Here is a 15850-nt window from a genome sequence, read left to right on the forward strand (position 1 = left end):
TTGAGAATTAGCTTGTTGTTTGTCATTACCTGTGTTCAAGGAGATCACTGCATGACTGGAATATCCCTTGGGGAGAACGTTAGAGGTCATTACGTACCCAGAGGCCAAGTGAATGTGGTGGACTTTGAAGACTAACGGAGGTAAAGGAGAGTTTTTGTTCCAGAGAATTTGATGGGAAAGTGTATTAAATGGATTCTATTTTCCCAACTTTATTTTCACTCCCTTATTTAACTATGATTTCAAAGCAATGGGTACTATGAATGTTGGCCTCTTTGTGAAGATTTTATTTTATTTTTAAAACTGGAGTAATTGGATTTAGTGGTAGAAACATTTGACTGGTAAACTTGGTTAGGAAATTTCTCAAGATCCTACAGTTTGAGTCAACATACTCAACTACTAAGTAGGTTAATAAGTATCTTCATGGACTTAAAGGTACTGTACATTCTTCCACCGCATGTTAACTAAGAAAAATTTTTCAAGACTTTTTCTCTCTCTGATTACTGAAAAGGAGAAAAGGCTTAAATCTAAAACCGCGAAAGAGAATGTTCAGTTTAATTTCGATGATAAAAAGTTAACTCTTTCTTTTTACAAATCTCTTTGATGCTAAATTTGAATAGGCATAACCTCTCTTTCATTTTTTCAATAGTTTGTCTTTTAGATTAATGATACTATGCATAACACATATGATATAATTTCATTAGTAGGTAGAACAAATAGTAGATTATGGCCTTTACTGAGAAAACCAGGACATTGATCATTAAGATTATCATCAATGTAGTAAGGCCTGCTATGATTACTACTTCAAAGTTATTCTGGGTCTTCCCTGGTGGCGCAGTGGTTGAGAGTCTGCCTGCCAACGCAGGGGGCACGGATTCGAGCCCTGGTCTGGGAAGATCCCACATGCCGCAGAGCAACTAGGCCAGTGAGCCACAGCTACTGAGCCTGCGCGTCTGGAGGCTGTGCTCCGCAACAAGAGAGGCCGCGATAGTGAGAGGTCCACGCACCGCGATGAAGAGTGGCCCCCGCTTGCCGCAACTAGAGAAAGCCCTCGCATAGAAACGAAGACCCAACACTGCCAAAAATAAGTATAAATAAATAAATAAATAAAAATTAAAAAAAAAAAAAAGTTATTCTTCTCCTAAATAACTGCTGCCTTCTTTAACCATGATATTCACTATTATCTTCTTTTGTTAGCCATATGCTACTCTGGAGAATTATTGATGCAGACTTATTTATTTGTTTTTGAAGATTATAGGATTCAAATAGTTGACAACAATGTTGCGACTATAGTTAAAATATTATTTAATATTTGGCTATAAGTAGAAAAAATCTAATATGTACGCAATAGAAAGTTAATTTCTAAATTTATGGGAGGATTATACATATTTCTTGTAACTGGAAATCTGAATCATCCATTTTTCATACTGCATTCTGTCTATCAAGGTGCCTAGAAAACAAAATTAGTAATGGAAATTTGCTCACAGAAATTACTTATCATTGAATAGGTATGGTGAATGCATAAAATATGTTACCTGTAATTCCTCATTCCCCTCCCCACCATCTTCCCTAAAACACACACTATCTTGTGTAACCTTGGTGGACATGTTTAATCATGATCTCTAACTCTAAGCCCGAAAGTGGCATTGGAACGCTTTTCAACACAGCTCTCCATGAAGGTCTTAACAACCCATCCAAGCTGGTTTAAAGAACTGAAAAGTTCCGCTTATTCTGGTTTCGAAAGATAGTCCATCCAGACAATGGGAAATCCTAATGATATATTCTTGTGAATACACTACACTTTTCTAGTGCCCCCAAATGATTATGTTCACTACAAACAATCTTTCTTTCTCTCCCTTGAAGAGTTCGGGAGATAATTATTTAGACACTTTTTTTTGTCATCCCCTGCTCCTTTTAAAATACAGTGTGTGGTTCATTGTCTTTTTATTACTTTATCATCATTTTAGCAATTATCCTCTTTAGATTTGGCAATTTCTAAGTAGTCCCTCAGTCAATAACTACACAATCTCTTACAGTAAATAATTTTTGAAGATGGTTAAGCAAATTCAAATTGTATTGATTTCAGCTAATTTCATGTCCAAAATCTGTGATCATTTTACTGTCTTTCTTCAGACTATCAATAATATAGGTATAGACATATGCATACGAAATGCCTTTCATGTATTAAGTAGTCAGTACAAGTATAAATAATGATGAATATAAATTTCCAAGCTCACATCTAGTATACATTTTTAATTTATTATGTGTGTAAATATAATCTGCTTTTAGGAATTGCTTCTATGTTTGTATACCATTCATCTGAATATGGCTCTATTTAGCTCTTATCAATTGAAATTATGTGATGCCACCAATAGAGTGTAAATTCCTACAGGATAGATTCTTATTCATACAGACAGCCCTGGTCCCAAGCACAAAGTTTAGCCATAGAAGCCCCTTAGTATATTTATACTGAATTGCATAATGTAAAACATTATGCTCCTTAATTAAACATCAGCAAATTGTTTTCTTTGACTATAACGTGATTAAGTTATAATTTGCTTTTGTGTAACTGTGAAATGTATGGTGTTTGTCATTTAACTTGAAGAGAAATGTGTGTGGGATTTGCCATCTGTTGTGATTTTCCCAAGGCTCCCAACTGTAGGATTTTTTCTATAGGCCTACATCCCTTAAGATCGGGGGCAATCAATGTGTGCTAAAATGATGAGGTGTCAGCAAGTGGTCTCATGGACAAGGTAGGAGTTGATCCTGCCCTTGAAGAATGGGCTGGATTTGAGTAGGAGGAAGAAGAGTGGAAGAACTTTCCTTGAGAGAAAAACAGCACAAGCAACAGCTTAGAAACATAAATGAGTGTGTCCATACTGGCCAGCAAGAAGTGTCAGAAGTTCTGCTTAATCAGACTGACTAGCATTACCTGAATCCAGGGGGAATCACGAATGTGCAGCATGCTAAGTTTGGACTTCATTTTGTTAACTAAAGAAGAGCCACTTAAACTCTCTGAGCCTCAGTTTTCCTCATCTGTAAACTGAAGAAATCAATAACTATCTCAGAGGGGGGTTGTATTTGTTTAATGAAATAATTATAGATAAATCACTCGGCATAAAGCAAGCTTTCAGGGGCCAAGAAACCAATGTGGAGCAAGCTTCATATTTTGAGAAGAAGAATGGAATGATGAGAATTGGTGTTTTAGGGAAATTAGTCCAGTGTTGTGACTTTAGATGATTGGAGAGGCAAGAGTTTGGGAACTAAAGAGCTGAAAGTTGTTATTTCGTTGACTCAGGAATGAGGTTATAAGCACATAGTTGCGTAGCGGTAATGAAGATAAATGCCTACAATAGAGATTTGGGAAAAGAATGGAGCAGATGTGAAGGCTGAAAGAATGTGTGTGTGGTAAATATATTACATCTTGCATTATGTGTCCAAACTCCCCAAAGACAGCAGTGAGCAAATACCGGTTTCCAACAGTGCAGGTGGAAGGTTCAGAAGGCAGGATCAAAACAGATCCTCAGGGGTAAGAGGCCATAAGCAGAGAGAGATTTTTGTTGGCATATATGCCTTCCAGCCTGAAGGCAGGCAGAGAAGCTACTGTAAATTAGAGAAGCTGTAAAAGTGGGTTTCCTAGGGGAATTCTTGAAGATTTCAAGGAAGGATGGTATAATGAGACAATTCCAGGAGGATCGAGAGGGACCACTTAGTATACTTGTTTATGGGTTTAGTAGTTAGTAAAAGAGAGAGAAGGAATAGAAAGTAAGTGCTATAATAATAATACAGGAGTGAGTAAGCCAGCAGAAGCTTTACAATAGGAAAAACAAGAAGATGAGAAGTTCGAGATAGACTGATCATGGTCACATTTTTAAAAGTTTTGCATTTCCTTTTTATTCTATAGGATTTTGTAAGAGTTGATACCTAATAATATCAAGTGACTGAACTTTGGTTGCATTATGCTTTTTACCTGAAAAAAAGATATTTAAGACATATCAGTATTATTTATTTTAAAAATTCTTTTCAGCTAAAATAGAATATCTTAATTTTTATTCAATTCCTAAAAGTGCAGCATACTTATAGTCAGTGAATGCAATGTAAATCATGAGATATGGTAATAAGTAAGTAATGCAGCAGTGCAATTGAGAATTCTCAATGTTTGAATCGTTTTTACTCATAAAACTTATTTTTGTTACATTAAATAGGCTGATACAAATGAACACTTTTGCAGGTATGGCTCATTCTGCATTGATTTTTTTTTTTAGTTCTAGTTTTTTTTCCTTTAGGTAATTTTCTCTGAGGTAGTTTCAATTTGCAGAAAACATCTCTTGGCACGTCAACTTCTGAAAGGAAAGCTTTAGCATGGAAATTTTGACACAACTTTTTAAAACACTGTGGTGGAGTCAGAATCTGCACTTCCTTTAGATAGCCTGCAGTTGATAGGAAAGATACTGAACCAGAGAGATCAAGTAGACTAACTTTTGTTCTAAGAGTCCAGATGTACATTAAAAATATTTAGAGCATTGATACATATTTGAGTACTGAGTTGCCTTTACCCAAGGTTAAAATGTTAGTGTTGAAGGCCTTATTTCACACCCTGCTTGTCTTTCAGCCTTCAGCCCCCTGACGCCCAAACAACTGTCTTCCATCAGCGCCACATGATAGTGTAATTATTTAACATTGAGGCAATCCTCACAGATTATTTTAAGCGAGTTAAATTTGTTTCACACTCCTCAAAGGATCTCAGCACCTGAGTTAGTTAGAACAATTAAATCCTCGAATGCCTTTGGATAAAGGCTGACAAGCTTATTGAGATTTAGCATACCATTATTATAGAATATTCATACAAGCACGTGCTGAAAGAGAATTCTGAACTTTAAGAGCATATTACCAATGAAGGCTCTATGTGCAATATTTAGATGATGTGAGAACTCATTGGCAGAGGGTGTGTGATTTTTAATTTGCCAGTATATTTCAAAATACTGCAGATGTCTGACTCATATATGCAAATTTTTTCTTTGAAATAGACTGTGAAATTTTCCACCGATGCCTTACCCAAATATTGTCATGCTGGAGATAAGATTTTACTTGAAGATCCCGGAAGCTGGAGAGTGGTTAAAAAATGAAAATAAGGGTTCAAATCTTTTGGTTTTGGTCAAAAGGTTGATTTACATTCCAAAAAAAAAAGAGACTCCCTAATTCTCCTTCATGTTGATAAATTTAGGATGGTCATTGTTTTAAGAAACCTACTCAGTTCTAGTCTATATATCAAGCTAACTTTACATACTTTTCATCCCGCTTAGATAGCAAGTTTCTTTGAAAATGGAAAACAGGATCAAAACTTTGTTATGGGATGGCATAGCGGAGAGCACAGCAGGGTGGAGAATTGAAAAAAAGGGAGGGGGGCATTTTTTTGCAAGTGTTGGTTCCTATAACAGTTTCCTCATTGAGAAGGACTATATGATTTCCAAGAACCCTGCTAGCTTTATATAATGAATAGACATTCTGTAATAATTAGAATTCTACAAAACTAGAGAAGAAATGTGACCAACAGAAAAGAATCCTTTCTTAAGTTCTTTGCATTGCGTAGGGACACACACACACAAATGAGTTCAAATGCCACTTATTCAGCCCGATTTTTGTGGAAACCAAGTAGACTATGTGGAAGAGGGTAATCTGTACCACACAATCAGATAGTCTTCAAAAGGTAGTCCAGTAAAATACATTCATATCGGAAAGTTAGTTGTACTAAAATAAATTTAGAAAGCAAAACTTTAGTTTCTCCTTAAATACGTCCATACCTCTAAACAACCATGACCTAAGTAATGTTAATGACATCTTTAAAAATTAGTTCCTTAGAAAGTTGTGCAACCATTTACTCTTTTTTTTTTTTTTTTTAAGAGCAGCTTCAGGATCACAGCAAGATTGAGGGAGGTACAGTTTTCCCATATGCTTCCCCCTGCCCTACACCTTATTAACTCTTTGTAAATTATTTTTTAGCTTTTATATAGGTACATTTGGTTCTTTTTTTAACCCAACATTTTATTATGGAAAATTTCAAGCATATGTAAACTCAGAGTGTAGTGCAATCTACCCCATATATCCATCACCCAGTTAATCATTAAATAACATCCAGTCGTGTCTCTTCTTTATGCCCACATACTTCCTGCCCTCACTAGATTATTTTGAATTACAAATGAAAAATAACAATACTTCCTCAATATCATCATTTAGCTACTTATTTAAAAATTTCCTCAGTTGTCTCCTGGATGTGTTTTGCTACAGTGGCTTATTTGATCTATACCTAAATAAGATCTATGGATTTTACAGTATTTATTTAGTTGATACAACTCTTAAAGTTTCTCAATTTATACTTTCCCTCTCTTCTTTTATTTCTTTCTGTTGATTAGTTGAAGAAACCAGGTTATTTGTCCTGTAAATTTATCATTGCCTAAAATTTTCTGGTTGACTTCATCTTTTTGATGTCATTTAATATGCTCCTCTGTCTCTGTATTTTTTGTAATCTGGTAGTTAGATACAGAAGCTTGGTGTGATTGCGGTTTTTTTTTTTTTAAGAATATTTCATTGGTGATATTAGGTGCTTCCGTTATGAAGCCCATATTCTGGTTCATTCTTTTTTGTGATTTGAGTAGCAATTGATGATTGTTGCCTAGATCCATTATTGCATTAGGGACTTACAAAATGGTACTTTTGTAAATTCATCACTTAATTGATTAGCTAGAATATATACACACATATACATGGAAAGAACAATTTTCCTTTATTAAATATTTAGTTACTCTAAAATGTTTCATACAAGAAGGACAGATTAAATGTTTGTTTTTCCCTTTATTTGCCAGTTTTCATAATATGGCTGTAACATTTCCGAAGGTAACAATTGATATTTTTCTTCTTAGTATCATTATGAATTCATGAATTTTGATATATTAGATGTATTTCAATGTAGCTCAGTTATTATTCTTCCTTTTACTAAAATTGTCCCATATTTGGACACAATTTACCCTAGTGACAATCTTTCAATATGGCCCTTGTGTTGTTTTGGTATGGCCCTAGTAGTCTTTGAAAGCTTACCTACTTTATGGTATGACAAAATGAAAAATTTGAGAATATAGACTGAGAATTTTGACTTCAAATGTCATTAACATCATTACTTATTTTCATTGTCTCTCAACATTCACATTTTTATATATCGATATCATTAACAATGGTGTGAATACTGAAAACAGGTTAAAATTTAAATTTTTTTCCTTCCAGTTGTATTGATATATAATTGGCATACAGTACTATATAAGTTTAACGTGCACCGCATTATGATCTGACTTACATCCATCATGAAATTATTATCACACTAAGTTTAGTGAACATTCATCATCTCTTATAGATATAAGATAAAATAAAAATTAAAAAAATCTTTTCCTTGTGATGGGAACTCTTAGGATTTACTCTTTTAACAATCATATATAACATACAGCAGTATTAATTATATTTATCATGCTGTACATTACATCCCTAGTACTTACTTATCTTACAACTGGAAGTTTGTACCTTTTGACTACCTTCATCCAATCCCCCTCTCTCCACTTCCTGAATCTAGTAACCACCATCTGATCTCTTTTTCTGAGTTTGTTTTTGAAGTATAATTGACCTACAACACTATGTTAATTCCTGGGGTACAACACAATGATTTGATCTTTCTATATATTTCAAAATGACCAACATGCTGTCTAGTTACCATTTGTCACCATACAATGATATTACATTATTATTCCTATATTCCCCAATTTCATACCTGTGACTCATTTATTTTTCAATTGGATGTCTGTATCTCTTAATCTTCCTCACTTATTTCTCTCATCCCCCCACCCCTCCCCTCTGGCAATCACCTGTTTGTTCTCTGTATGTATGACTGTTTCTGTTTATTACGTTTCTTCATTTGTTTGCCTTTTTCAGATTCCACATACAAGTGAAATCATACAGCATTTGTCTTTCTCTGTCTGACTTATTTCAGTTAACAAAATACCCTCTAGGTCCATTCACGTTGTTGCAAATGGCAAGATTTTGTTCCTTTTTGTTCCATTGTGTGTGGGGTGTGTGTGTGTGTGTGTGTGTGTGTGTGTGTGTGTGTGTGTGTGTATTTGTATACCACATCTTCTTTATCCATTCATTTATTGATGTGCACTTAGGTTGCTTCCATATCTTGGTTATTGTAAATAATGCTGCAATGAACAAAGAGGTGCATGTATCTTTTTGAATTAGTGTGCTTTTTTTTTTTTCTTTGCATTAATACCCAAGAGTGAAATTGCTGGATTGTATGGTAGTTTTATTTTTTAATTATTTGAGGAACCTCCATACTGTTCTACATTGTGGCTACACCAGTTTACATTCCCACCAAGAGTGTACAAAGGTTCCCTTTTCTCCCCATCCTGGCCAACACTTGTTATTTGCTGTCTTTTGATAATAGTCATTTGACAGGTGTGAGGTGATATTGTGGTTTAGATTTGCATTTCCCTGATGATTAGTGATGCTGAGTATCTTTTCATGTGCCTGTTGGCCATCTGTATGTTTTCTCTGGAAAAATGTTTACTCAGGGCCTCTGCCCATTTTTTGATTGGGTTGTTGGGTTTTTGGGTTTTTTTTTCTTTTTTTGATGCTGAGTTGTATGAATTCTTTGTGTATTTCCGATATTAATCCCTATTTGGATACATCATTTGCAAATATCTCCTCCTATTCAGTAGGCAGCCTTTTTGTTTTGTTGATAATTCCCTTTGCTGTGCAAAAGCTTTTTAGTTTGATGTAGTCCCATTTATTTATTTTTGCTTTTGTTTCCCTTGCAGGAGGAGACATATCCAAAAAATATATTGCTAAGATCAATGTCGAAGAACGTACTGCCTATGATTTTGTCTAGGAGTTTTATGGTTTCAGGACTTACATTTAAGTCTTTAATCCATTTTGAGTTTATTTTCTTATGTGGTGTGAGAAAGTAATCCAGTTTGATTCTTTTGCATGTAGCTTTCCAGTTTTCCAACACCATTTGTTGAAGAAGCTGTCTTTTCTCTATTGTGTATTCTTGCCTCCTTTGCTGTAGATTGACCATATAAGTGTGGTATATTTCTGGGCTCTCTATTCTGTTCCATTAAACTATGTGTCTGTTTTTGTGTCAGTACCATACTGTTTTGATTACTGTAGCTGTGTAGTATAGTTTCAAATCAGGGAACATGGTAACTACAGCTTTGTTCTTCTGTCTCAAGATTGCTTTGGCTATTGAAGGTCTTTTGTGTTTCTATACAAATTTTAGAATTATTTGTTAATTCATACAATTCTGTGAAAAATGCCTTTGGTATTTTGATAGGGATTGCACTGAATCCATAGATTGCTTTGGGTAATGTGGTCATTTTTACAATATTAACTGTTCCAATCCATGAGCATGGTATATGTTTCTATTTGTTAGTGTCATCTTCAATTTCTTTCATGAGTGACTTATAGTTTTCTGAGTACATGTCTTTTACCTCCTTAGTTAGATTTATTCCTAGGTAATTTTTTTGGATGAAATTGTAAATGGGATTGGAAAACAGGTTAAAATTTGTCTTTTTTATTTTTTTGGTCCTTTAAACCATCAAATTACTGTCTTTTTTAAAAATTGTTTAAAATAATTCCTCTCTCTAAGCCACCAATTTAATATGAAATTAGATTCATTATTTTTATTTGGAATTGTTAAGGATTGCTTTTATTTTTATTTAATTTTGTTTATAAATATTTTTAAAAGTTACATGGTTTTAAAGTCAAATTTATAAAACAAGGCATATTCAGAGAAGTCTGTTTTCTGTCCCTTTTACTTTGCTTCTTTTACCCCATTTCTCTAAGAAGGAAAATATATTTTTGCCTGTATTGAGACACATACATGTATTTCCACCCTTAGATAAAAGACGGTCTATTATGTACACTTTTCTCCACTTGTCTCTTTTCACATACACTATAGCCTGGAGATCATTCCATAGCAGATAGTTATATTTCAGTTTTTTTGCAGATGCACACACTTCTATTGTTTGAATTTACCATAAATTATTCAATCAGTCTTCTCTTGATGAACATTGGGGTTTATAGCTTTTCAATAATATAAAAGATTTACATTGAATGTGGATGAGTAAATCAATTTATATTCAAGTGTATCTCTGACATAGATGTCTAGAAATGAAATTTCTGGGTCAAAGAGCAAATACATGTAATTTTGCTAGTTTTTCCAAATTACCTTCCACAGGTGTGCCATTTTACAAACACATATCTATTGCATAAGGAAAGACTGTATAGATTTATAGTTAAAGACTAAATATAATCTAATGTCAACAAAAACAAAGAATTATCTAAAATATCAATTACATTTTTATTTAAGTTACTCTTTTGTCGATAGCTATTTGTTTATATAATAACTCTGTCTTGATGGGAGCTCTGTCACAAAATAGTATTTGCTAAACCTAATCCTTTACAATTATACAGTGCAAAATTATCAATATTGAAATACATTCTTATTTATAAAGGACTATCATCTATGAAACCAGCTTACCTCCACATGATTCACCTTTTCACTAGAAACTTAACAGCAGTAGAAATTACACATTTGTTCACTGTCCATATCTCAGAGTAGACATTAACCCTTTTTCATTAAGCCATAACCTATACATTATGAAACCATCTCAGAAAGTCACTAACTTTTTGACTAGAGAATACTGAAATTTTAAAAACGTTATTTTAAATACTTAGATTTGCTTCTAAAGGGTGTCTTAGCACAGACTGATATTTTACTCCTCTGGCTTAAAGCTGTTGAGTGATTCATAATGAGATGACTGACAAAACCCAAAGTAATAGTCCTGAAAACCACTACTCCATAATCTGCTTCTCTTTATTGACATAGTGAGGGGAGAATTAATTTTAAAAGGTGGTGACTATTGATTAGTTAATGGCAGAATATACTGTAGAGAAATGCTGAAGTGAGCCTATTCTGTGCCCTCGTGGGCAACACGACCGATTATCCAGTGGTGGATATCATGCTGTAACCCTCATTAATATTTAGTAGTCAGGACATAGGCTGGTTGTAGACTACAAAATTGCCCTAAGCACAGGCTCCAATAGGCCATAAGAATGTTTCAAGTATATAAAAGAGTAACAGATTTCCCTGTGTTCAGATTGTTTATAAGCAGCACAAGAATACGCTCAATTCCCTTTTGTGATTTCTGGGCAATTATGGCCTGGCAGAAATGCCTACTAGGCAAGTAGATGTGATTAATGCTCTGGGAAATCACTCTAAGTTAGTAAGCCCTGCGTGAGAACCAGAGTGGTTCTCAGTTTCAGTCCTTCTTTTTCTCTTCTCTCGCCACAAGCTGAAGGGCTTCTTCATCAGGGGTAGCAAGTCAGCAAAAGGCATTTTTTGTGTCTAACACAGCCGTCATCCTTGGGGCGACGTTCTGTATCACACTGTCTATCAAGCTAACCCCATGTCACATGTCAGGATCTTTTTATTTCAACTGATTTAAAAGGGAAACAAGGAGTTTTAAAGATCACTAGTAGGGAGACATGAGAATAAAAATGCTTGTAAAGACTAAGAGCCTTTGAAGCTGACTTGAACTAAAATGGTCTGTGACTTTTAAAGGACAATACAAAGTTTTATAGATTACTGACTCCCATTTTTAACTTTTCAAATTACCAGGTTATTTTTCAGTACCACCAGCTTATTTTGAAAATATTATAAGCTTGAAATGAGATAAAGTTCTTAAGATAGAACATATTCTTGGGATTTGTGGGTATATAAAGTCTGTAACATCCGATATCCACCATCCCAAACAATGTATAAAATTAAATAGTGAGAAAATATCAATTTTGTGACTCAAAGACTCTAAAGATTTTTGAAAATGTGTTTAGGAGAATCATTTACTTTGCAGTATATCAGGAATTGTTTATAATTACCTGCCTAGAATGAGTTACATAAGAATAAAAATTTAGCCTTGTAGGCAAAAAGTATCCAAGAGAATAAGTCTTGTGTTAACATACTGAGCTTTTTCTCAAAACCAGTGAATGAAACTGACCCAGGGGTCTCATTGTAATTCCATGTTAAATGTGGAAAAAGTCATTTTCCTCCCAACCTCTGAACACCTAAATGCTCTTTTCAATTTATTAATAGGTCTGTGTATGTGCCTTCTCATTCTGACATCTAGTAGAGAGTTTCAAATTATCAGAAGTTAGCAACAGGAAATGCATTTGTGTTCATTTTTATTTTTTGATAAATATGATCTTTATGAGGCACAATTGTGGATCTACTCAAATGCTTGTTTTGTTGTTTTTTTATTAGTTGGTTTGTTGTTTAGTAATACATGCCATTCTCAAGAGCAAAAGTAACACTATAAATTAAAAATAATTTAATAGATTTTTCTCCAAGGTGCTTAACACTGTAACATAAACATATGAAGACATTTTATGAACTGTAAATATTACAATGTTAATAATAGTTACACCTTCAGCGCCTTTAGATATTCCAGAGAGAAGAGATTTTTTAATCCTGTTTTGGCAAGAGACTGATGCTTACTGAACCATAATCTAATATATTTAGCAGTTTTATCAGTGAAAGTCACAAATCCTAAATTTCCTTTCCTTTTTCTTTCCTATATTATAGCGCAGCAGCAGTTTTGGGAATTTTGACCGTTTTCGGAATAATTCCGTATCAAAACCAGATGATTCAACTGGGGTTAGTATTCTATTCCATTTTAATGAGTGTTATACAAACACATTATGAAAAATTATGAAGCCAGTATAATTTTTGCAAATTACAGTAAGAAAAAGAAATATATTTAAAAATCATAACCTTGCATACATTTTTGTGATAAATGAACAAACAATTATTTAGTATCTAGTACCATGCTGGACATTAAGAGTAAAAAGCCATCTAAGAAACCTAACAGATGTTTGGGAAGGCAGAACGTCAACTTAAGAAGAGATTTACAGTTTAAAGTAACACAGACAATCCCAGATTTTCTGAGCATTTCCACTATAAAACAACATATATGTTAAATTTTATGTAAGTTGTAATTGCTTTAATTTAGGAAATGATTACATGGCTTAATTGGAAATTAGTTAAGGAGAGCATAGGCTGCTCATTTGCACTCTCATACTTCTGTACACATTGAAATGTCTCAGTGGTGACCATTCCATACATATTCTTTTTCAAATTCTTTTCCCACTTAGGTTATTACAGAGTAATGAGTAGAGTTCCCTGTGCTATACAGTAGGTCCTTGTTGGTTATCTATTTTAAATATAGCCGTGTGTATATGTCAATCTCAAACTCCCATATTGTATAAACCTTCAACTTTCCATAATCATACGTAGATATATTTACTGTTATTAAGTTTATAATTCTAGAGTTAACCTATAAAAGTTGCTCAGGCTCATTCAAATTCATTGACTAGTAATGGTGGCCTAGCAATGTGTGAAACAATTTAGTGAACCTGATAAAGTAGTTTGCACATTTTTTAGCAAACCATCATTCATTCATTCAGTAAATGTGTATTGAGCATCTAGTCTATGACAGGATCTCCCTTAGGCACTCAGAAAGTACTGTTACAATACAGGTGAAAATCCTTACTTCATGAAGCCTAGAGTCTAGGAGGAGACAGACTTTAAAACAACAACAAAACCCATAAATAAATATCTAAATAAAATTGTGATTCAGGCTATGAAAGAGAACAGCACAGAAAAATGTTGAAGTTAAAAATATGTTTAGATAGTTTCTTCAAAGCTTTGGTAAAGGAAGATAGGAAAAACTGAAATTAAAAATATTTATAGTACTCTTTTTTGAAACTTAGGCAATGGTAAATTAACACAGATAGTAATAAACTAATATACTTTCTTATTTATTTTAGTTTGTGATTTTACAGTGAAGATAAAGAAAGTTGAAGTAGAGAAAAGAGAGAAGAAGAGGGAGTGTGGACAAATGACAATGTTTTTTATTGCTTTATTATTTTGTTTTTTGTAAATAATTCTAACTAGGTACATGAAGGGGAACGCATAAATGAAAGTGGAGAACAAAACAAAACTTCAAATAATGGAGGAAGTTTAGGTAAAAAAATGAGAGCTATTTCCTGGACAATGAAGAAAAAAGTGGGTAAAAAGTATATCAAAGCCCTTTCTGAAGAAAAGGTAAGTGTCCTCTGTTAATCACTTGTGTTTTTCTGTTAATTTTTTTCTAGGTAGTTTAGAAATACTTGGCAGTTTATGAAGGCCTTCAGTCTATTTTCTCCCTCAATAACTGTGCCCAGAAGTTGGGTGTAAGAAAGCATTATCACATTCTAATAGAAGAAATTGAGGCTTAGAAAGGTCACACATGTAGTATGTGAAGAACATATGTCATTTATGTTGTAACAAACAGTAGTATTTCACTTCTTTTCATTACCAAATGATATTCCATTTTATAGATAAGCCTCATTTTATTCATCCTTTCATCAGTTGATGAACATTTGGGTTGTTTCCACTTTGGGATTATTTTAAATCATGCTGAATGAATGATTCAGCATGATTTAAAATATGAATATGAATATCTGTGTTCAAGTTTTTATGTGGAAGTATTCTTTCATTTCTCTTGGTTATATGGTAACTCTGTCTGATACTTTGAGAAACTGGCAAACTATTTCCCAAAGAAGTTGCATCGTTTTACGTTCCCACTAGCAATGTGTGAGAGTTCCAATTTCTCCACATGCTTGCTAACGCTTGTTATTGTCTGTTTTTTTGATGCTAGCCATCAAAATGGGTGTGAAATGGATTCTCATTATAGTTTTAATTTGCACTTCCCTGATGACTAATGATGTTGAGAATCTTTTCATGTGGCCATTTGCATATCTTCTTTCAAAAAGTGTTTATACAAATCTTTTACCTGCTTTTTAATTGGGTTGTCTTTTTATTGTTGCTCTTAAGCTTTTTTTAAAAATATCTTATGGATACAGATCCTTTATGAGATATACGATTTGCGATATGATATATTTTCTCCCGTTCGCAGATAGTATTTTCATTTTCTTGATGTTATCATTACAGAACAAATGGCTATAATTTTGATGTAGTCCAATTTATTTTTTCTTTCATCAGTTGTGTTTTTAGTATTGTATTTAAACCATTGCTTAATCTAGGGTTACAAAGATTTACTCCAATGTTTTCTTCTAAGAGTTTTATAGCTGTAGCTCTTAAATTTTGGTGTATGATCCATTAATTTTTCTACATGGTGTGTGGTAGGAGTCCAACTTCATTCATTTGAATGTGGATATTCAATTGTCCCAACACTACTTGTTGAAAAGACAATTATTTCTCCATTGTATTGTCTTGACATCCTTGCTGAAAAAATCAATTGATCATAAATATATGGTCAGAAATATATGGATCATAAATATATGGATTTATTTATGGACTCTCAATTCTATTCCATTGATCTATATGTCTTATACCTATTTTCTTTTTAACGCACTTCAATAGGATCTGTCCCCAGTACTCCATTAAAACAGTTGTCACCATCAGTATTAACCTCTACATTGCCAAATCGAATGGTCACTTTTCTTTCTTCTTACATGACTGTTCAGCTGTACTTGATGCAAATGATGATTTCATTACATATGAAGCATTCTTTTTTCTTGGTTTCTTTGGGCATTCTTCTGGCTTTCCTTCTTTCTCCAAGTTTCCTTTCTTAGCTCTGCTTTCTTTCCTGTCCTTCTAAATATTGAGTCTTCCTGAGGCTTGTTCCTAGATGTTCTACTCAGTTTACTCTCTCTTCCTAAGTGATCTCATCTTGTCTCATGACTTTTTCACAAT

At 33.6% G+C, this 15850-nt stretch overlaps 1 protein-coding gene across 11 annotated transcripts in view; it reads left to right on the top strand.

The window, feature by feature from the left end:
• SAMSN1 (SAM domain, SH3 domain and nuclear localization signals 1) overlaps positions 1–15850 on the top strand; it is a 212751-nt gene that overhangs the window by 174930 nt on the left and 21971 nt on the right. For 9 of the 11 annotated variants that reach the window (XM_082391930.1, XM_082391934.1, XM_082391937.1 and 6 more), the window contains 2 exons: positions 12677–12748; positions 14048–14197. In XM_082391930.1, the coding sequence (XP_082248056.1) occupies positions 12677–12748; positions 14048–14197 (222 nt within the window). Of the gene's footprint in view, positions 1–40; positions 12749–14047; positions 14198–15850 lie in introns of those variants that run through there. The other 2 variants (XM_082391932.1, XM_082391931.1) reach the window with 2 other exon arrangements.

This window comes from Balaenoptera borealis, assembly GCF_965194805.1.
Source record: "Balaenoptera borealis genome assembly, chromosome: 5".
NCBI classification, from domain to species: Eukaryota; Metazoa; Chordata; class Mammalia; order Artiodactyla; family Balaenopteridae; genus Balaenoptera; species Balaenoptera borealis.